Here is a 24,891-nt window from a genome sequence, read left to right as displayed (position 1 = left end):
GAAAATAAGCACTATTTCGCCTATATTATCTGTCAAAGTGTGAGAAAAAATACAAACAGGTATTTGATGTTCATTTACTAAAACGTACAGTTAGAGAAATGATCGTTGGATGTTAAAGAAGCTTTTAAAAATGCTTTTTAATGTCCACCATTATAGACAACGTATATAGATTACAGCCTCTCAATCCCATCTAAGTGGGGAGTTGGAGTTTGGTGTCGTTTTCGAATGGCTTCTGTACACTGCAAAAACAGCTTGTCCGGTCCCAAAGATTTTGTCTTTACGAGTATACCCATAAAAAATATGTGATGTCAAACGGAGAACAGACGAAAAAATTTTATTTCTATAGAAAATTTTTGCAAAATTTTATTTCTATAGAAAATTTTTGCAAAATTTTATTTCTATAGAAAATTTTGTCAACATTTTATTTCTATAGAAAATGTTGTCAAAATTTTATTTCTATAGAATATTTTTGCAAAATTTTATTTCTATTGAACATTTTTGCAATTTTATTTTTATAACAAATTTTGTCAGATATTTATTTCCATAGAAAATGATTGCAAAACCTTATTTCAATAGAAAAATTTTGCAAAATTTTATTTCTATAGAAAATTTTTGCAAAATTTTATTTCTATAGAAAATTTTTCCAAAATTTTATTTCTATAGAAAATTTTTCCAAATTTTTATTTCTATAGAAAATTTTGTCAAAATTTTATTTTTATAGAAAATTTTGTCACACTTTTATTTCTATTGTAGAAATTTTGTCAAAATTTTCTTTTTATAAATAAATTTTGTCAAAATTTTATTTCTATAGAAAATTTTGTCAACATTTTATTTCTAGAGAAAATTTTGTAAAAATTTTATTTCTACACTGAAAAAACAGTGAACCCACCAGGAAGAAAATTTTTGGTTAATTTTAGAAAATTTTGGATATTTTTAGAAAATTTTAACTAAACAGTATTACAAACGCTGACATGTCGCCGATATCACAAAAATAAGTAAATATTTTTCGACAAATACAAGAAAATTTACTAGGCATAATTAATTTTTTTCACTTGTCAAAGAAAATTTTGTAGTTTGAAGGGAAAACTTGGAGTTAGTGACATACGAAGTTCATGATGAACGCATTTTTGGTAAAATTTACAAATTTAAAGAAATAATGAACTATTTTGTGGGAAGCGCGAATTTAGTAAATCTTTTTGAGGATAATTTTTTTCCCCGTTTTTTAGTTCATTTGACTAACGTACGCAAAAAATTATTAGAGTAAATGAAACTTTCTCCAAACATAATAATTCCATGAACTAAAATAAAGTTAAATTGGCTTTAGTGAAATAGAGAGTTCACTTTTTTTGAGTGTATAGAAAATGTTGTCAACATTTTATTTCCATAACAAAATATTTCTATAAAACTTAGTGAGTAACTTAGTGTCTTAGTTGGAGAGGAATCTTGAATGTTCGTTAATGGGACTAAAATAAATATGCCGTGCGTGAGAAATAAAATCGGTTCGTGAATGTGCGTGAGTAAAATTTCTGCAAAATCACGCTCACAAAAAAATCAATATTTAATTCATCCTCGTATGTTAACTGGAATTAATTTTGCTCTCGAAATATATTCTATTTTTCAATTTTGTTACCTTTGCTGATTTCCGTTTGGAAAATGTCGTGAGTCCCTTGAATTTGTCGTAAATTATCTTGAATCGTGCATGAGCGTGAGTCTTTAGAAGTAGTTCGTGCATGAATACTGGTTTTCATTTCGTGAATGTGCGTGAGTGGGATTGCCTACCACACGTATCGTGCGTGAATTTGTTTAGTGAATGTGCGTGAGTGAAATTTCAGTCACGCACACACCCCTAGTAAGAATTCTAGCAATCTACGAAACAGTAAAAGATCTACCAGTTTTGGTAGAATTCTGCCAACTGTAACAATCGTGACTGTAAATCAAGTTTGAAGCTATCTCAAAATAAGTCTTATACTACTTTACTTTATAGATTCAATATCTCTTCTTGACTTCTTCAAAAAAAAAGACATTTTGAACTTTTTAGTTTTTTTTTTTAATTTTTTAGTTAGTTATATTTTGTCCCGGCTTTTAGCTGTGTAAATAAATAAATAAAAAAAATTCAAAAATCCTAACAAAAAGCCTGTAATTTACGCTTTTGTTACCTTACATCCAAAAATCCAATATCTCAGTTAAGTTAAAGGGATTTTTTAATAAAAAATGTTTTTTTACTTTACTTTAGGAAAATTTTCCTTACTTCGAAGATGTAGGACTTTATCTGTGGGATGAAAACATTGAAGATTCGTGTCCTAAATTGTGTTAATTAAAAATTTTATATTTAACAAAAAATTGTCCTTAATGTTGTATAAATTGTGTGTCCTACAATGTAAATGACAGAACCTTTGATATTACACTGAAACTGTCAACCAACCAGAAAGAAACATTTTGGGTAATTTTAGAAAATTTAGATTAGTTTTAGAAAATGTTAACTGAACGGTATTACAAACGCTGACATGAAGCCGATATCATGAAAAGAAGTCGACTTGTTTCAACAAATTCAAGAATATTTATTAGACATAATTAATTTTTCTCACTTGTTTAGAAAATTTTGTAGTTTGAGAGAAAAAAAATTGGAATTCAAAGTTCAAGAATGTCTTTAGTGCCATACGAATTTCAAGATGGGCGCATTTGTAGTAAAATTTTGAAATTTAAAGAAATAATAAACTATTTTGTGAGAAGTACGAATTTATCTTTATGCTTCATTCGTGTATAATTTTCCCCGTTTTTTAGATCATTTAATATTAGAGTAAAAATATTATTAGAGTAAAGGAAACTTTCTCCAAGCATAATAATACCATGCACTAAAATTAAGTTAAATTGGCTTTAGTGAAATAGGGGGTTCACCTTTTTTTTGAGTGTAGATTTGTTTTTATACCCTTCACCACTACTGTGGTACAGGGTATAATAAGTTTGTGCATTTGTATGTAACGCCAAGAAGGAGTAATCATAGACCAACCTTTTAGTATACGGATCGGCTTAGAATTAAATTCTGAGTCGATTTAGCGATGTCCGTCTGTCTGTCTGTTGATGTATTTTTGTGTGCAAAGTACAGCTCGCAGTTTTAGTCCGATTGTCCTAAAATTTGGTATAGGGTCCTGTTTCGGCTCAAAGACGATCCCTATTGATTTTGGAAAAAATCGGTTCAGATTTAGATATAGCTGCCATATATATTTTTCACCGATTTGGTCATAATTGGCGTGTATATAAACCGATCTTCCTCAAATTCCGTACATCCGAATATTTTATGAGTCTCAAAAAACTTGCAAAATATCATCCAAATCGGTTCAGATTTAGATATAGCTCCCATATATAGCTTTCAACCGATTTACACTAATTTGCCTACAGAGGCCAATTTTTTGCTCCGATTTAGTTGAAATTTTGTATAGGGAGTAAAATTAGTATTGTTACAGCGCGTTCCAAATTTGGTTGAAATCGGTTCAGATTTGGATATATCTCCTATATATAGCTTTCGCCCGATTTACAGTCATATGACCACAGAGGCCAATTTTTAACTCCGATTTAGTTGAAATTTTGCACAGGGAGTAGAATTAGCATTGTAGCTATGCGTGCCAAATTTGGTTGACATCGGTTCAGATTTAGATATAGCTCCCATATATATGTTTTTCTGATTTCGACAAAAATGGTCAAAATACCAACATTTTCCTTGTTAAATCGCTACTGCTTAGTCGAAAAGTTGTAAAAATGACTCTAATTTTCCTAAACTACTAATACATATATATCGAGCGATAAATCATAAATAAACTTTTGCGAAGTTTACTTAAAATTGCTTCAGATTTAAAAGTTTCCCATATTTATTTTTTACTAAAATTGTGTTCCACCCTAGTGCATTAGCCAACTTAAATTTGGAGTCTATAGATTTTGTAAAAGTCTATCACATTCTGTCCAAATCGAGTGATATTTAAAAGTATGTATTTGGGACAAACCTTTATATGTAGCACCCAACACATTTGACGGATGTGATATGGTATCGAAAATTTAGATCTACAAAGTGGTGCAGGGTATAATATAGTCGGCCCCGCCCGACTTTAGACTTTCCTTACTTGTTTTGTACAGAAGCTATTTCATTATAAAAGCGGATAACTCAACTTTGTAGAATTTTTTGCTATTCAATAAAAAAAAAACGAATATCTGCCTGTATCCAGAAAAAATTGAACACTTTTTCGGCAGGATTGTAAGGGAGAGAGGGGCAGTACCAACTGCTTACAAAACAACCGAATCAGCGCTGATTTTTGTGGGCGATGTCCCAATTTACAGCAGCTTCTACATAGCGCTGATATAAGTGCTCATTTTAATAGGAATATTGCTCAGAAGTTATATATATATTTAATCATGAGTATAGCATTGTTGGCGTTATTGGTTGCAATAACGTAAACGAATGATCATAAACTAGTTTGATTACTCGTTTACGTTATTGCCACCGATTCATGCAGTATGGATGCACTGCCTACTTTATTGTACACCAAAATGCGCAACTAACCTCTTCCGGCTGAAGTATTTTTTGCTGGGATAGAACAATTTTATAACACCTTTCCAATGATTGTTTTTCACCCAATATGGAACCAAACTAAATAGATTGAAAAATCTGTAAATCGAAGGCTTCAAAAACCTTTTTTTTAGGTTGTTATGCGTTATGGATTTAAGGTTAAATTTCAGTGAATTTAACAGAAATTTCTCTTCCATGTTATGGTACAATTGCATTTATAATTCATAATAAGGACAATCTTGCCCAGCAAAAAAAGCGTCGCCAAAAAAGTAATGAAAATGTTCTTTTTGGATCCGGAAGTGGTGCAAAATTGACGCAGAAGCGATGAATTTAACATGGGCTTGTCATAGGACGGAAGTCCTCCATTTCAACAGCCGGTGCACTGAATTTGCATCACTTCTTTAGTTGTGATCCGAATTCAATGTTTTGGGTGTAAATTAAAAAATTCTGTGATATTTTGTCAAATAAAAATTTTTTATAAATTTTTATAATTTTTAATGGATTCTAACTTTGACCTCAAATTTTTTCAAAAATTCAAAATTTTTTCAGATTGCATTTAGCATTTTTTTCGACAAAATTTAAATGATTTGTACCATTTTATGAATTCTTACTCTGTTTTTAACCTATTTGAAACAAAAAAAGTTAAAAATTCCCATAAAAGGTATAAAAAACCTAGTTATAAAAAATTGCTTTAAAATAACTTCCTGGGTAGTTAAAATAAAGAACATCATTGGAAGTGCATCTTGTGGAAGTGCTTTTAAAGTTGTGCCTTTGAAAGAACTTCCAAATATTTGTGCTGGGTGATGCTTATGACAATATTCCTTTCTTTGCATATAAAGGGTGATTCTTTTGAGGTTAGGATTTTCATGCATTAGTATTTGACAGATCACGTGGGATTTCAGACATGGTGTCAAAGAGAAAGATGCTCAGTATGCTTTGACATTTCATCATGAATAGACTTACTAACGAGCCACAACGTCGAATTTTCAGTGAATGGGCCCTAGAAAAGTTGGCAGAAAATCCGCTTTTTTATCGACAAATTTTGTTCAGCGATGAGGCTCATTTCTGGTTGAATGGCTATGTAAATAAGCAAAATTGCCGCATTTGGAGTGAAGAGCAACTAGAAGCCGTTCAAGAACTGCCCATGCATCCCGAAAAATGCACTGTTTGGTGTGGTTTGTACGCTGGTGGAATCATTGGACCGTATTTTTTCAAAGATGCTGTTGGACGCAACGTTACGGTGAATGGCGATCGCTATCGTTCGATGCTAACAAACTTTTTGTTGCCAAAAATGGAAGAACTGAACTTGGTTGACATGTGGTTTCAACAAGATGGCGCTACATGCCACACAGCTCGCGATTCTATGGCCATTTTGAGGGAAAACTTCGGAGAACAATTCATCTCAAGAAATGGACCGGTAAGTTGGCCACCAAGATCATGCGATTTGACGCCTTTAGACTATTTTTTGTGGGGCTACGTCAAGTCTAAAGTCTACAGAAATAAGCCAGCAACTATTCCAGCTTTGGAAGACAACATTTCCGAAGAAATTCGGGCTATTCCGGCCGAAATGCTCGAAAAAGTTGCCCAAAATTGGACTTTCCGAATGGACCACCTAAGACGCAGCCGCGGTCAACATTTAAATGAAATTATCTTCAAAAAGTAAATGTCATGGACCAATCTAACGTTTCAAATAAAGAACCGATGAGATTTTGCAAATTTTATGCGTTTTTTAAAAAAAAAAAGTTATCAAGCTCTTAACAAATCACCCTTTAATATTTCAAATTCACATCTAAAGATTTCGATGTTAAACCAAAAACGCTTTACTTTCGTCGCACACATGATTTTCTGCATGTGTATTTTTTTTAATAGTCTCATGTAGTTTTAATTTTTCTTTCTTTAGAATGAAAAAACACACAAACAACATCATATTAATTATGAATATTTGTGCAAATTCAATAAACACCACAAAAAAATATCACCATCGCCGTCTTTGCGTCAGCAAATAAACATGGTGCCATTACCAGCACCCAAAGAACTACATCGACATACCAATGCATATGCAGTGGTGGTACTGGTACACTGCACCAACCGAAAATACTTTGACATCCCAAGCGTATATTTCACGCATTGCATAGCAAAATGGAATTTTTTGCATTCTCAGGCATCCACCAGCAACGCATCGATTTGAAACAGCCCAGACTCCCATGCGCAAGTGAAAGAGGAAATAAAAAGTATTGGCGGTTGAAAGCCAAACGGCTCTTCATCAAACAAAAACTAACTAAGAATGGGTCATGAGTAACTAAAAGTTCCAGCAATCATAATACTACTGTCGTCTGTCACTACTATCGTGCCCAGTATACAGAGAGAGTTCTACAGCATTCATACATCCAATTTATACGCACGACGACCAAGTGGCAAAAGACATCCGCCTTGGTGTCCACACATAACCAACCACACATGTATTGGAAGAAATCAATTCCTTTTGTTTTGTTGGAAAGCTTGTCCTTATTTTCATAACAAGGCCAGACGCCAGAGCCACCAATAAAAGTTGGTTCGTTTTTTTCAGTACTTGGCTCCTTATTAAAAATCCTTTAAGACAGTGGAGGAAAAAAAATCTCCAAAGTTAACTTTAAACCTCCATTGAAATTACGAAATAAGTCCAGTAGTTTGCTTGAGTTTGGCTACCACACAAAAAACAAACGGGAGTTTGTCTGGAAAGTAATGGCACTTGTGGTTGGTAAAAAGAAATCAAAGAGTTGAACGATGTCAGGACTTAAGAGGTGAGGTTCATAAAATTCGGTAGAGAATAGAGTAGGATTTTTCTGCATAATTTTGCCTAGCATTTTAAAAGATCTCCAAGTGATGTCACACATAGACTAGGCTTTCCGAAAAAATCGTGCAGCACTCATTGATAAGAACGAGTTTGGCATCTGTGCCATCACACTGGTCTTGAAAATCCAAATGAAATACCGATAATTGCTTTCTCCGTTCCGTCTAGATACTAAAAGAAAATATGACGTCAAAATAAGACCATATTAACCGTCAAGTAGTTCATTCTTATACACTGAAAGAAGAGTTTTCCTTTGTGAGGAACGAAATTTTAGACAAACTAAATTTTCTATTGAAATACATAAAAGACATTAAATAAAATCGTTGCAACACTGGTCACAAATTCGGGTTTAGTTGTTTTTTAAGAAAATACTTTATAACATAAACGAATTTCGTTTGTCTAAAATTCGTTCCTAAGGAAAATATTTTTTCTTTGGTTGTAAGAATCGTCATAGGAATAATCGCACCATTTTCCCCTTTTATTCGATTTTAAATATTACCTTTAAAATCCGATTAGCCAACATCAAAACTCGATGTGAGTCAATTATCAAAAATATCAAAAGGCGATCTTTTCCTTAGATTGATAAAATGTCAATTAACCGAAAAGTCATACTGTGACCTTTGTTCCCCTACTCATTATGCGATATTGCATTTAATTTGGCCCTTCTCTAAGCCCAAAGTATAGAAATTTGAACTTGGGTTCCTGCTTTTGCTTGGAAATCTTCACGGAAGGTGATTTCTATTTGAATATTTGGTAGTTAACTTTTTTGAAATCTTGATAGAAAGGGAAGCCTTCATATCCGAATTTTCAAATTGTAAGCAAGAGAACTATTAATGTTCCAAACAAGCAGAGTAGGAATGATCATGTGTCAAGATAACAATGTCATTTTTCGATGGGGAACTAGAGGTGTGCACGTGAGTAATATTTTGCTCACGCTCACGCACACTCACGACGGAGAAATCTTATTCACGCACACTCACGCACGATATTTTTTGGTAGGACTCACGCACGCTCACGAAAAGAAAATTTGTTCTCACGCATACTCACGCACGAAAATCTTTTAAATGACTCACGAAAAATGTCGTGACTCACGAATAATTTTATGAGTAATTTACCTACAGAACCTGACTGAAAGCATGAGTATGATTAAAATCGAGAGCGTTATAAAACTCTTAACACCTAGGATATCACAAAAATGATAAATGAATTCAACTCCTAAGCATTTTATGTTCGTAAGCGTGATTATTTTCGTGAGCGTGTTTTTCCGTAATTCGTTACTCACGCACGCTCACGAAGATATTATTTTCGTGAATCACGCTCACGCACACTCAGGCCGTTTCCCTTAGTGTGACTCACGAAAATGTTCGTGTCACGTGCACACCTCCATAGGGAACGTGTAACATACTCCTCGGAATTTATTTTATGCTTGTCCAAATAAAAAATTGGAAAAACGGTTCCATGTTTTGTTCTCGACCAGAGATGGTCTGTATCAAAGTTTTTAAGCTTTGCGACTGTCGCAAAGTTGTAAACGTCGTAAACGTCACATACACGTCGTAAATGTGGAAAAAGTAGCAAAACGACGCAAACTCCAAATGCTTCAGACGCTTCAGCTACACCCTCAAAAAAATCGCTTCTGTAACATATGCCCCAAACATATTTTGCTTCAAGCATATATATTTTCAGGATTGGTCCAAACAAATTATTGTTTGTATTGTTAAAACATATTATGTTTCACCTCAGGCATACACTGGTAGAAAAAAATTATAATGAAATTTTCTTTGTGTATATATATATTTAAGTCGCCAATTGGTTACTTCCATTATTTTACTTGCAGCATACTCTCTAGGTCTCTCTTTCTAAACACATATATGTTTATAGGCTATTTCTAAATTAATATATGTTTGCATTCAAGCATATTATATTTACAAACATGTTAATATCCCAAACATAATATGTTCTATCATATTAACATATATGTCCCAAACATGTTATGCTACACGGATGAAAAACACTGTTTTTCATATGTTTGGCTATAAACATTATATGTTTGGAACACAAATTTTTAAACACAATATTTTTGAGTGCAAGCATATAATGTTCATAAACTAGCATAACATGTTTGGGACATATATGTTAATATGTTAGAACATATTATGTTTGGGACATAAAATGTTTGTAAATATAATATGTTTGGATGCAAACATATATTAATTTAGAAATAGCCTATAAACATATATGTGTTTAGTAGCTTGGAGCGCTATTTAACAGGGAGCGATATTGAATTAAGTTGGTGGTTGTTGCTTGTTATTACAAAATTAACATTTTATTTTTCCTTGGGCAATTGATCAGCTACTTCTTTGATCCTTACAAACTGTGTGGTCCGCTGTTCGAATCCCCGTCCGGCAAAAGGTAAAATTAAAATAAAAAAATCATACAATTGAATAATTTCTTCTACAATGTTTGTATTACAGAAAAAGGTGCTAAGAACTAAAAAATCTCGTGGAAGTGAGAAAGATGTGGGGGAATATACAATTGGGCAGAAACAAAATTTTGAGCATTCAGGTCGAAAACCTATGTTGTTAGCACCCATATTACCTGTTTATTTTCATAATTCATTATGATTGTAAATATATAAATAAATAAATAAAATTTTGAGCACAATATTGTTAGGGAGAATTTTTTTTAAGCATATAATATTTTTGGGTGCAAAATGCTTCCAAACATATTATATGTTCACATAATAACATATTGTTTTTTGGAAGACAACATTATTGAATTTGGATGCAAAAATACAAAATGTTTGGAACTTAGACTACCCAAATATATATTGTTTAGACCAATATGCTTTCAAACATATTATATATTGGAAGAGATCAAACATATAAATGTTCGGGCAATACCCAAAAATGTATATGCTTGAAGCAAAATATGTTTGGGAGTATATGTTACAGAAGCGATTTTTTGTGAGCGTGTAGTTTATGAACATTATATGCTTGCACTTAAAAATATTGTGTTAAAAAAATTGAGTTCCAAACATATAATTTTTACACCCAAACATATGAAAAACAGTCTTTTTCGTCCGTGTAGGCAGCGAATGATAATGACATATGATGATATATGCCAAGAATTCACAATTTCTTTAATTCAAAATTAGGGTTTCTACACTAGGTTTACGACTTTTGCGACATACATATTATACCGTTGTAAACGTATGTCGCAAAAGTCACAGTTTGCGATAGACCAATCCTGCTCTTAACACATCTTGGAGGTTATAATACTCCATCTCTGCAAAAAAAAAAATTTTTGTCGTTTTTTAAATTTGTTCATTCAAATGAACTTCCAAGGCACAAATTCTAAAGCAATGCAAAGGATCCAAGAAGTGACAATCCAAACTATTTGTTTTTTGGAAGCTCGTTTTGCTCTATTTGCTTTTGGAAACTCAAAATTTGTCATACCATCCTCATATCGATTCACCAAAAAACAATCCTACCAAACCTACACATGCAATTAAATACAAAATCGAAAAAATGGGCCTGCATCAATGAAAAAAAGAATACACCAACAATAAAATGCCACGCAAAAACGTTCCAAAACAAAACTAATAATATTTTCATGCACACATTCCATAATTGATTTATGAATTTTTAATGCAAAAGTTTTTTTTTCTCTTGTTTCTTTTATTTTTCTTTAGTTTTGTCGCTGCAGATGACTGCAATGGAACTGCTTCCTAGTCTACAAAAGTAAAAATCCTTTGACTACGTACCCAAGAAAGAATGAACCAACGCACCAAAAACAATACCCAGTACAACAATTAAAAAACAATGACATGTATGGTATGATGATAATTCCAACAAAACCAACAATAAATTGAATTACTTGCAACTGCTGGTGATGCTACTACGGCTGTTGTTGGATGCTACAGGGAGCTGCTGTTGCTGTTCTCGTATACCTTTGACTAAGGCAAACGGAAAGTGGACATTCATATCCCCATCTTTAGGACGCATAAGTTTTGCATTATGAACCAAATCGAATGGTAGGTAGAATGAGTTTGGAAGTTACGGCAGTAGCAACGGAGTCTATATTAGCTACCAACTGAAATCGAATTTTATTTCCTTAAAAACAAAAAAACAAAAAAAAACGAATTTACTGGGAGTTATGTTTAGTCAAGCCTGTTGTTATCATCCATGGCCAACAATGGTCAATGTGAGAATATGTGTGTTATTCATAATCATACTGGCACTTCGTTACTTCTGTGTGGTGGGGATTTCTTTTTACTCCTTCCTACAGGGAACTGAGTTCATTTGTTTTTAGAGATTTAGGTAAAACTTTGTGGCTTGTAAATGTTGGATTTAGAGGTTATATAGCATATATTAAATTATAATTCCATATATACAGTGTGGCTGATATTTATTGCAGCCAACTTCAGCTTGCTATAATTTCTAAACAGCTCGTCTGACAACTGGTAGATCTATTCCAGTCGCAGTTCATTCGATTGTTTGTAAGCTTACAAAAGCATTTTGATCTATAGCATTCAGAAATAAAGTTATTCGTAATAGAATTTAAGCGTGATAGTGTGATTGCTTTGTATTAAGCTGGAAACCACACATGCTTATTGTAAGAACCCCTCCGCATTTAAATGTGAACACATTATTTGTTTCTCATATCATTGCCCATTACTCGTAATACGGGCAGTGTTACAACGCGTCCAATAAGAGGACGAAAAAATCCGTCAACAATACCAGAAATGATCCGAAAAGTGATGGCCAAATTTCAACGTATGCCACGTCGAAAACTTGCTCTTGAGCTGAATATATAGCCAGAACGGATGCAGCACATATTGAAAAATGAGCTTGGACAAAACCATTCACCCATAGAAAAAGCCAATAACCAGCGCTCATGATCTGACAAAGTAATGGTTACGAATTTATAAAACAAAATCCGTTATCGTGACTCAAACCTGGATTGTCTGCTCCATACGCCTTAATAATAGCCTTAGTACATTGCACCACCAACGGAGTTCCCATCACATTTTAAGACTTTTCATGGCGAAGAAATTGTGAACATTACGTTTTGATTTTTTGTGAACGTTTCCGTTTAATTTTGTAACCATTCGTTCACGATTTTGGAACGTATTTTTTCTATTTGTGTTGAAGTTCCCAGAAGTTCAATAGCTCATTGACTGAAAAGACCCAAAGAGATCAAGTTAGACTGGAAAGATCCACAGAGATGATGCGCACAAAAGTGGCCAGTTACCGAATTTTTCTCCGATTAGAAGCAATTCAAAAATGATTAGTGTGCCAAAAGGTAAGCAAAACTTGTGCAGCTTCGATTGGGCATAGAACTCAAACATTGCCGATGGCAATGACATGGGCCGCCCTAACAGCAGATGGTCGATCCCCGCTCGTATTAATCGCCAATAATCGAAAAAAAGTATATATGGCCGTAAGATCGGCCAGGAGGAATCTTATGTGCCCTTCACCATGGATTGCGTAGAAACTTCTACTAAAGACTGTCATTCACAATCGAATTACTTGGGCTGCGGTAACACTTGCCGATGGCAAGGAATCATAAAACTTCTTAACACCGTCTTCTAAATTGTAAGTTAGTCCTTACGGGGTATATGTTAAACAGAAAAAAGCCGATTAAATACGTATATAATTCAGATAGACAAAAATTGCTATAGAAATAAAATTTTGACAAAATTTTCTATTGAAATAAAATTTTGACAAAATTTTCTATAGAAATAAAATTTTGGTAGATTATTTTTGGCGATATGGACCAATTTATGTGTGATTGGCGATCGGCTATCAGTTTATATGGAGGCTATATATAATTATGGACCGATATGCACCAATTTTTGCATGGTTGTTAGAAACCATGTACTAACACAACGTACCAAATTTCAACCGAATGGGATGAATTTTGCTCCTCCAAGAGGTTCCGCAAGTCAAATCTGGGGATCGATTTATATGAGGGCTATATATAATTATGGACCGATATGGACCAATTTTTGCATGGTTGTTAGAAACCATATACTAACACTACGTACCAAATTTCAACCGGATCGGATGAAATTTGCTTCTTTTAGAGGCTCCGCAAACCAAATCTTTGGGTCCGTTTATATGGAGACTATACTTAAAATTGGTCCGATATGGCCCATTTGTAATACCATCCGACCAACATCAATAACAACTACTTATGCCAAGTTTCAAGTCGATAATTTGTTTAGTTCGGAAGTTAGCGTGATGTCAACAGATTGACAGACATGCTTAGATCGACTCAGAATTTCACCACGACCCAGAATATATATACTTTATGGGGTCTTAGAGCTATATTTCGATGTGTTACAAACGGAATGACAAAGTTAATATACACCCCATCCTATGGTGGAGGGTATAAAAATGCCTAAAATTATTGGTAAAAAGTCCTAAGGGCAGTATTGAAGACAAACATTTCGAACTCACGCGGAGGGCATTTCAACAAGGCTCAGCACCATAGCAATTAGTACGAACAAGAATGGTAGTTCTTCGCTTCATTTCTACCTCACCAGAATCTGCGGATCTCAGTACGATGGAGTTTTACACCTAGGGCATTTTGGGAAGTAAGCCAATTTCATTCTTTGTTTGTTCATGGAATAATTATATTTTTGGAGAACATTTTCTTGACTTTAAAAATTTGTAGTGTACGTTAGTTAAATGAAGTAAATAAGGGGGGGGGGAGGGGGGTGGTGAATAGTACACAAATGAAGCATAAGGATTTAATAAATTCGTGTCTCCTACAAAATAGGTTAGAATTTCTTAAAATTTGTAAATTTTACCAATAATGCGCCCATCGTGAACTTCATATGATACTAAAGATATTTTTGCTAGTTTGAATACCAAATTTTTCCTTCAAAATTCGAAATGTTTTTTAACACATGAAAACAAATAATTATGTTTAATAATTTTTGTAAAATTTCTCGAAAAATATTTACATATTTTTTTGAAATCAGCGTGACATCTGAGTTTGTAATACAGTTTAGTTAAAATTTTCAAAAATGTACCTACATTTTCCTTCTGGAGCGTTCACTGTTTTTTGAGTGTGGTTAGTTCAATATAGAGGAAAAATATTAATTGAATCAAACAATATTTTTTTTGTTTCTTAATTCTATCAGATTTTTGTAATTGTTTTTGTTTTTATTACAAAACTAATTGAATCCATTAATTTTTCAATTAAATATGATGTAAGCATAAGTTTTCTTTTGGAAAATTTCTGTTCTTTCTTTTTACCATCTAAAAGAGATGTCCGTCCCATGTATATCTCAAAATGTTCTATTTTTCACCTTTCGCTTTTCATTCATCTCAACTCGAAATTTATACTCAATTCTGGTTATCTCACCTCTGTGGCCCATTTACTACATATTGCCTAAAACAAAGATAGCCCATAGCAAAAAAAAAAAAAAAAACACACATACAAATAACAAGGAGCTTCAATGATTTTCAGAAAATATTTCTATGCGAGCAAGATCGTGCTTTAAAACATAAATCATAAAATTAATAACCGTAAAGTGACAGCTTCGAAGAGTTTTTCCATGCCTTCATCAATGTTGGCTCGGTTATTACTATGCGAATGTTTTACCCTGCAAAAAATACCAGCAAAAGCCCGTTACAGTTTCGATGCTGTTAGCGGGTGTTAAGACGTTTGTGTAAATTCACCAATAAAACCATATGAATATTTCTAGTACAACTCACTTTAATGGAAAAATAGATAGTAACTGCATCATAATACATATTGTGCATTCCATGCCAATTTGGATGGTTTCGAAATGATTCTATAGAGAGGTGTATATGCGTGATAAGAAAAAAACTGTATATGCGTGCAGAGAAAAAATAGCATTAACTATTTACTTTTATGTTATAACTCCACTAAAAAAATATATTGTTGTGAATCCAAAGATTTCTTGTCGATATACGAATGCGTTTTTTTTTTGCTAGCATACACAGAAAAATATTTCACGAAAAAATTTCCAATTAAAATTTTAATTGAGTTTTAAAAATATTCAATATTCAATCAAAAATCAATCACAAAAATTAATTTTTTAATTGTATCAATTAATTTTTTAATTGATACTATCATTCCTGTGATTGAAGACATTTCGATTAAAAAAATTAATTGGATCCATTAATTTCGTGATTGAATCGGAAATTTTTTTTGTGTGTAGAAGCTGCATTTTTCTTATATAAAGTGTTTTTCTTGTCTAAAAGTTGGGAGCCACCGTGGTGCAATGGTTAGCATGCCCGCCTTGCATACACAAGGTCGTGGGTTCGATTCCTGCTACGACCGAACACCAAAAAGTTTTTCAGCGGTGGATTATCCCACCTCAGTAATGCTGGTGATATTTCTGATATTTCTGGTTTAAAAACTTCTCTAAGTGGTTTCACTGCAATATGGAACGCCGTTCGGACTCGGCATTGAGCTTAAGTGTCTAAGTGAGCCTGATATATCGGGCTGCCACCTAACCTAGCCTAACCTTGTCTTAAAGTTGATAAACTTTTCAATGGAGTTGCTTTGTCCTTATAGTTAAGTGATACGACTTAAAAATTGGTATCTTTATATGAAAGAAAAGTTTGTTTCACGAAGGCCAATTAGTCTTTAATAATTCTGAAAAAATCTTCAAAATTAATGATATAGTCTATAACTTTGTTGTATTTTTGTGTCTTCAAAAATGTGTTTCAACACTATATTATAAAGACAATATTTTTCCAAACGAAATAAAATTGATTTTGGTTATGGACACTCAAAAAAAAAAAGTGAACCCTATATAGCACTAAAACCAATTTGATTATATTCTCGTTCATAGAATTATTATGTTTTGAGAAAGTTTCCTTGACTGAAATATTTGTTTGCGTACGTTGGTGAAATTAACTAAAACAAGGGTAAAAAATTACACAAAAAAGTCAGTTGCAAAACTGATGCCAAAAATTAATTTATATTTATTACTAAAATAAATTTAATTAATCTTAAAGTTTTTAATACGATTTACTTCAATTTTTTTCTGTGTATACACATATGAAGCATACAGATATTTACTTATTTTTGTGAAACCGGCATGACCTATGCGTTTTGAATGCAGGTTAGTAAACACTTTTGAAAAAATAACCAACATTTTTCTTCCTGCACCGAAAGAATTTTCTTCGTAAAAAGAACGAAAAAATTTCGTTAAAAGTACGACATTTTTCATTGTTTTACAAACAAAGCAACTTTTCATTTAAAGTACGAAATATTTCTTTCTTTTTACGAAGAAAAGTTCTTACAAATTTGTTGTAATTTGTAAGAAACAAATTCGTACTTTTTATGAAACAATTTCGTTCATTTTATGAAACTGTTTTGTACTTTTTACCAACATTTTTCATACTTTCAATGAAATAGTTACGTACTCTTAATGAAACAATTTCGTACATTTTATGAAAAACTTTCGTACTTTTTGTGAAAAATGTTCGAACTTTTAGAAAAAAAATTATAGTCCAAAGTGCATTTGGTTGTAGTAACAAGTTTTACATATTAAGCATTTGAAATTTGATTACTTCACTTTTATTCATAGCATGCTGTCACCCAAATGAGAACTAGCATAGACATGCATTCAAAAATTGAATAAATGAATACACTCAAGTACATTATCGAAGACAATTTTGTGTCACGAACGGAAATTTTACAACTTCAATGAAATTTATTCGTTATTTCAAAGAAAATGTTTCGTACTTTTTATGAAGAAAGTTTAACGCAGAATGTTTCGTAAAATCTCCGCAAAAGCTTCTTCACAAAAGTCACGAAATTTCAAGAAAGTTTCGTTAAATTAAAAGTACGAACTTTTCACGAAGAAAAATTAATGTAGAATATTTTGTAGACGTTTCGTATATTCGTAAAATGTTCTTCGTAATATTTACGAAAATGAATGAAAATTTCGTTATTTTAATGAAGAATTCACGAAGAATAATTAATGAAGAATTCTTCGTAAAATTAACGAAGAGAATTCTTTTGGTGTGGTGGGTTCACTGTTTTTTGAGTGCATACAAAAACAAAAAAAGCAAATATACATTGTAAAAATTTGAAAATTTTGGAAATACTCTGTTTAGATCATCAATTTATGAACTTCAAATTCATTCGAATTCGAGCGAATACTTTTCGTTGGAATAAGTTTTCCTATCCTGCAATCAAGTACGTAAAACATAAATTTAAAAGAGAATTGCGTCTTAAATGCAATTCACGCTTTTTTGGTTCGGAATCAATACCAAACACATTAATGTAAAGACAATCTGCTTGGAAGCAGTCAAGCTTTTTTGCACTGGACGAAAATGGTATTTTTCCATCTTATTTGTGCCTTCTTTGTGGGCCCCTATATCGGGAGAATCCTCAATTGTATTTCATTTATGGTACTTTAGTTTAGAAGTATATTACTCAACACATAATTTTTATTTGCATACCAGATTTATTTTTCTTAGCTATATGTTCAACAGCCTATAAAAAAAATCAATTTTCAACTCTTTACCCTTTACCACTTTGTGCTTTATAAATACATATTTACCTAAAGCGTGGCTATTTCCGTTGAACATTTCATATATAATAATGTTTTTTTGCTCAATACATTTTCACTTGAGTTCTCTTCCAACTAATTGCTCTTTGATCTAAAACCGCTTAAAAAACAAAACACCAACAATCACTGAAGAAATACTCCCTCTATTTCCATCATTAACTAGATTTAGTTGGAGAAAATTCCAAGAAATATTTTTATTTGATTGGTCGTTTAACTAATATCACTATCCACAGATATGCCGCTGACAACAAACCAACCACAACATGGAAAGCTTTACATGGGGATTATACCATAGACGTAACTAAACCATCGAAGAATGTTCTTTTATTTTAAAATTTTATGAAGAAATAAAATTTGCTTATTCCTTTATGGGTCCAAAACACACATTTCTCTTGATATTCTTAAAGACCATCAACTTAAATTTCAAATAATAGCCCAAAAGGAGAGCATGAGGGCGGGTGTTTGGCTAGCTGCCTAATCTTTGAATTATTTATGCATAAAGGAAATGTTGCTTAATTTAGGCTATTACATTTTGAGGTAACAAAAGGAAATAGGGAGAATTCTACCCCACCCCCCCCCAACCGCACATGAAATCCTTTGTACATTGTGAGCAAGAATAACAATACAAAACGTCTTTATACCTTACAATATCCCCAATATAAAACAGCCATTATAATAAATGCTAACAGTGTTGTTAGTATTATCTACTACCATACATTCGCTTGCACATACGTAACATAAAGAGTGGCCTGCTGTCTGGCTGCCTTTGTGTATGTATGTGAGTACTCAAAGTTATTCTCGAACCTCTTGGCCACTTGAATTTTAGCCTGAATATCCTTTTGTGACCGACCATGTTTTGTAAAATGTCTGCGTTTTAAACTGATTTTATGTATAATTACTTTCTGTGGGCAACTCGGAGGTGGGTGGGCAGATGATGATTTCTTCTTTGCACTAGCCAAGTAATGGAATATTCTCTCACTTTTGCTTTGTCTCATAATAGAACACAAATGCCCCATATGAATGTGAGCCACCGAATCGAATGGTGTGAGAGAGTGTGCATGGCTTTATGTATGAACAACAGAAGACATTTTAACATAAATTTAAATGAGAATACAAATGTGTGTGAGTCTCTGAGACAATGTGGAGTGGGTTGATAGAGGTGGCATAAAACTGCAAGTGTTTGTACGGGTTGATGAATCTATGAATGCTTGAGGTTTGTATAATGAATGTGAAGGTACACAGATAGAAAAAACTTTTGATCAAATATCTTCTCCGTAAATATATTAATGTAAATAATGTTATTATTAAAATGAAATATTTTATGCGAAATTCTCTATACGTCTTCTTTCATAAATATAAAATAAGTAAACTCTAGACAGTTTTTGAGATTTCCACAATGCGTTGTTAAAATAATGATATTTTTGCATTTTTTAACACCACACTGAAAAAAAGCATGCCAGGTTCCAATGATTTTGTCTTCACTTTAAAAATGTTGGTATTGATTCCGAGCCAAAGAAGCGCAGAGAACAAGTAAGGATACTTTTATGACAATTCTCTTTTAAATTTGGGTTTCGTGTACTTGCTTCTAGGAAGCAAATTTTAATTTTTCGCTTTTTCGGCTTTTTTTTCATACAACTTTATTTTTCAAATTAAGACTCGACTTCCAGTGGAAATTATACAATATGTTATAAGTAAGTAAAAAACGTCTTTGAAATAAAGTGTTAAAAACAAGTCCTATATTTGAACGATTTTTTGCTTTGTAGTCAAGATGCAAAAAGACAACAAATTTAACCCTGGACCGTCATCCTTCGTCAAAATGACGACGCATAATTTCATTTTCGATTTAAAATGCATTTTGGTCGATTGGGAAATGAAAAATTTAAGTTATACCAAAACAACAATTTCATGAATTTTTGTCTCATACTAATTAAAAACAAATTGAATAAGGAAATTAACTCAATTTTGGTTCTCATTTTTGCTCACGATGCAAATTATTGCGTTTTGCAAAAAGCCGTAGTCAAAATGACGAAGGATGACGTTAGTGTACAAAAAATAAGGATGACTTTCCAGGGTTAAAGACAATTTCATTATATTTAAATAATTTTTCTGAATTATTAAGTCAAGTGGACCTTAGCCCAAAAATTTTTTCTTTCATGTTATGATCCCCGTTTTAAGTCAAATCACTTAATTATAAGGACAATACAACTTCATTGAAAAGTTTATCGACTTTTGGACGAGGAAAAACACTTTATATTAGAGAAATGCGTCTTCTATGCTACGCAAAATTTGCATTCGTATTTTAAAGACATAAAATCTTTGACATTACGACAATATTTTTTCAGTACATTTACGAAAATTTGCATTCGTATTTTAAAGACATAAAATCTTTGACCTTACGACAATATTTTTTTCAGGGCATTTACGAAATTTTTCCTTCTAAAAAAAGCAAAAATGAACTAAACGTAAAGAAAAAATCATTGGCGCTAAATCATTATACACGCCGTAGTTCATTCTTACTTATTTTGAGAAGTGTAGGAAAAGTTTATTCTACTTTAGTTAGAAGTGAACTTATTTGTACGAAAATTAAAATTTAATTTAATTCATAATATTTTTGAGACATACCAGATATAAAGAAAATTTTATTGGGCCTGTTCTACTAGAAAATATATTTATCAGAAATGGTAGGGACAATCTCAATCGACTCCAAATAAAGTCTTGAGTCATTTTTAGTCTAAGAGTCCGTTATCTAGTTTTAGAACCACACTTTACTTCGATCCACAGATCTTCACCTTCTGTAAAAGTTTTTGGTGATGTTTTCAAATATGCCGCTTCTTTGAAATAAAGATATTTTTTAGATAGTTATCTATTTTTTACCTCTTGACTACATAAAATTGAAATTGCGTTACAGAAGTTTATTATGGAGTTTTTGTTCTCTTTTTGCATTATATTAATAAAGCTTTTCTCGTAGAAATTAATACCAGCTTTAAAACCCAAATTGTAGCAGATACTTCAAAGTAAACAGTTTTTCTTAAATCTCAAAAACGACTTTAAACCAAATATGTAAAATCTTCAAAACAAGTCTTGGACTTAATTAGAAACTTTTTTTAACTTTAATCCAAAGACTCAACATAATAATTTAAAGATTTAATAAAACTTCAACTTACTTCAAAGCCATACGAATTTTACGGAGTGACGTAAATTTCAAAAATAGTGTGCTAAATTTAATGCAAATATTATGAAAATTCTATTAATTAAAATTTCATTTTAAAGAAATTTGTCTTTAATATTGTTTTTGCTGTCATAAAATTAAGGTTACTTAATATTTCAATTAGGTCAATATTTATTTTTTTAGTGCAGGCTCTATAAAATAAAAATTAGATATAGATCCAATTTATTGAAATTTTTAATTGTCTTTTTGCGATATATTCATAAAGCTCTTCACATATAAATGAATGTCAGTATAAAAATTCAAATTATAAGCCATATTTCAAAGTAAAAACGGTTCTTTTTTTAATGTAAAAAAAAATCAACTAAAGATGCAAAATCCTCAATATAAATCTTAACACAAAAATTTTTTTTCTGATTCATTCACGAAATTATTTAATCCAATTAAGTTTTTGATTGAAATGTCCTCAATTACAGAAATGATAATTGGACTGGTTTCTTTTAGCACTGAATACTCTAAGCCGTGAAGGACTAAAAGAAAACAGACTACTCGTTTATCCAGGACATATCCATAAATATGCAACACTGTCATCAGATGTTTAAAAACAATCACAGAAAAGAAGTGAAATCTTGCATGTTTAATGTATGAAATGCTCAAATAGTAATACATATTTACTGCTGCCATTATTTATAACACTGTACCACTTTGATTTTCATGTTTTTCAATAAATTAGTCACAATAAATTGCTATTGTGAATCAAAAAAGCGTCACTTTATCAAAATATAATCTGTCAACATCGGCGCGACTTGCACTGATGAGTTGATTATCTATTGTTAAAATAACATTAATTAAATTTTGGTTCACATATATTTTTTATAAGGACGACCATCATCTAATATGGCAATAATTTGGCATCAATGATTTTTTTATTTTTTTTTTTTTTGTTAATTTTTATTTTAATCTGATGTTTAGGAGAAGGAAGAAATTGGTAAATGGTAGTTAAAAGTCAGAAAGTGTTATTCTAATAACTTGTTACGGAAATTATTTTTTATTTATATATTATCAAAGCAATTCCGACCTAAGACGTGTCACTATAAAAATCTCTTTTATAACACATGTCCAGGTGTTTTCTAAATATCTATAAAGAATCTAAATTATATTACTCTATAGTTGAAGTATTTATACCCAGCTCCACACTGTGGAACAGGTTATTATAAGATATGTTTTTTATCTAAAAAATAAAGATCTCGGTTAGTTTAGAAAATATTTCTTTAAACTAAAAATATTTTCTTTATACACTCAAAAAAAAAGTGAACTCTCTATTTCACTAAAGCCAATTTAACTTTCGTTTAGTTCATGGAATTATTATGTTTGAAGAAAGTTTCCTCTACTCTAATAATTTTTTGTGTACGTTAGTTAAATTAACTAAAACAAATAACGGATAAAGATTAACTAAATTCATGTCTTCCACAATATAGTTCAATATTTCTTTAAATTTGTAAATTTTACTATAAATACGTTCATCATGAACTTCGTATGTCACTAAAGACATTCTTTCAATTTTGAACTCCAATTTTTCCTTCAAACTACAAAATTTTCTTTAACAAGTGAAAAAAACTTAATTATGTCTAATAAATTTTCTTGAATTTGTCGAAAAATATTTACTTATTTTTATGACATCCGCGTGATGCCAGCGTTTGTTATACTGTTTAGTTAAAATTTTCTAAAAATATTCAAAATTTTACTTAAATTAACCGAAATTTTTCTTCTTGGTGGGTTCACTGTTTTTTCAGTGTATTACTACAACTTTCATATTAGCTTATTGGACATGAAGATTAAGGTATTGAAAAGAAAATATTCATCTTTATGTCAAGGCAAATTTCTTTACTTCAAAGACATACCATATGTCTAGCGAAAATATCCATTTTTCAAAATGAGTTTCCTAAATTTAAAAGCAAATATCATAAACTTTCTTTTGCCCTAAATATTGTGTAAATTTACGTCCACAATTAATGTTATCTAATTTTTCATATTAGGTCAAAATTTTGTCAATGTTCCTTTCTACTAAATCTGTACTACATTACTGAATCGCACTAATTGAGCTGTTGTGAAAGTAGGCTCATTTTATCACTTTCTTTATTTTGCTTTTTCTTTCCATTACTTTCCTTTTCTGTTTTCTTTTTTTGAATTTTGCAAAAAATCCATTCATTGAAACTTACCTGATTAGCCGACGGATAAGTGCCGTATCCAAATTGTGTATAAGCCGCCATATTTGTCGTAAAATTCACTGTTATTTTCTTGTTGTTTCTTGATTTTTTGTTGTAGCTGTCACTTTTACAACAACAAAAACAGGTTTCTTGTTAGAAATTTTAAGGGCCTTTATTCAAATCCTTTTTCATTTGGTTTTGTTCTATTAAAAACAAATGGAGAACACTAATTTGAAGAGTACACCAGAAACAATTTTATACCGCATAAATGTCAACAAAAGTTTTTTATGTTTTTTCTATAATTTTGTCAATCCTTTTTTATCAAAAAAAAAAATCCCCCATATCATGGACAAAAGATACTTTGGGATCTTTTCGAGTCCTTTTGTTGATGTCAAACTGAGTTGGTGACTACGAAAAATTTGATGCTGATAAGCGCTGTTGTTTTTTTTTTGTCCTCTTCTTAACGGAAATTTCAAACAACCGGCAACATAACCAAATATCCACAAAAAAGACGAATACACACTAAACACACAAATACGAAGATGTGCCAAAAAACGAACAAAGAACTCCGTTAAAAAAATGTCGACAACAATGTGATTGCTGCTGTTGCTACAGGATCACCGGAATCCGTTACACACTCGACGAACACTGAATACTTTCTGTTGGTTGTTGGTCTATAACTGTTGTATATTCTAGCCGAGTTGGTGAAGAAGGCGAATCAAATCAAGGCTCCAGTGTTCAGTAGCTTTTGAATATTTTTGTGTTTTTTGTTTTTGCTCTTGTCCCATGAAGTGGGTTGCAAATTTGTTTGGTTATAGCGACGGGATACTTTTTTGTTTGGGACCTCTTTTATTTTGGTTGATGATAATCGATATGTTGGCAAGGACAAACCAAATTGTTGTCACAACCGTAACGGTTATTTTGAATGAGTGTAAAGTTCTTCCACTAATCCCATAGAGTTTGTAATGGATGATTCAAGCAATTTGCCATACAATAAATATTGTGGCGAATGATTTAATTTGTTTATAATTGGAATATTAGTGGTAATTTTAAATCTGTCAAAAAGCTTTTTTTATTTATTGTTCTACGAAGTCCATTTTAGTATTTTCTAGATTTGTTTTTAACTTTTATGAATATTTAGTTTTGAATTATTTTCAACCATATTAATATCTTTCTGTGATTTTCAATTTATTTTCTTGTTTTTCTAAATTTATTTTATTTTCTTTTTTTTTCAATCGGTATTAGTTCACGAGATTTTTTAATATTGCAGCTGATTTTCTTAATTTTATTTATTCTTGGCTTATGCCGTGTATTAAAGCCTCGTCACAAACTACCGATGCGTACTTATCCACGGTCGAACACAAACTGGTTGTATACCGAACATTGGCCACAAAAAATGTGTGTTGAATATAACAAAACCTTGCATTTGCTATGGTTGGGTATAAAAGAGGGTTTGTGTATGGGTGAGTACGGTTATATTGTTTGTGTAGTTGGTAGTGGCAAACGATTGAAATAAAAACATTTTACAAAAACAAAAAAGAAATCCAAACATCTTAATAGCAT

At 31.7% G+C, this 24,891-nt stretch overlaps 1 protein-coding gene across 1 annotated transcript in view; it reads right to left on the bottom strand.

Moving 5' to 3' along the window:
* The window catches only part of LOC142236250 (homeobox protein caupolican-like), a 59,351-nt gene extending 34,685 nt beyond the window's left edge, over positions 1-24,666 (bottom strand). Inside the window, exon 1 of the mRNA XM_075307520.1 lies at positions 23,341-24,666. Within this exon, the coding sequence (XP_075163635.1) occupies positions 23,341-23,391 (51 nt within the window). The 5' untranslated portion in view covers positions 23,392-24,666. The remainder of the gene's footprint in view (positions 1-23,340) is intronic.
* Between the last annotated feature and the right edge of the window lie 225 nt (positions 24,667-24,891).

This window comes from Haematobia irritans, chromosome 4, assembly GCF_050003625.1.
Source record: "Haematobia irritans isolate KBUSLIRL chromosome 4, ASM5000362v1, whole genome shotgun sequence".
In the NCBI taxonomy this organism is placed as follows: Eukaryota; Metazoa; Arthropoda; class Insecta; order Diptera; family Muscidae; genus Haematobia; species Haematobia irritans.
This window is presented reverse-complemented; position numbering and strand designations above follow the sequence as displayed.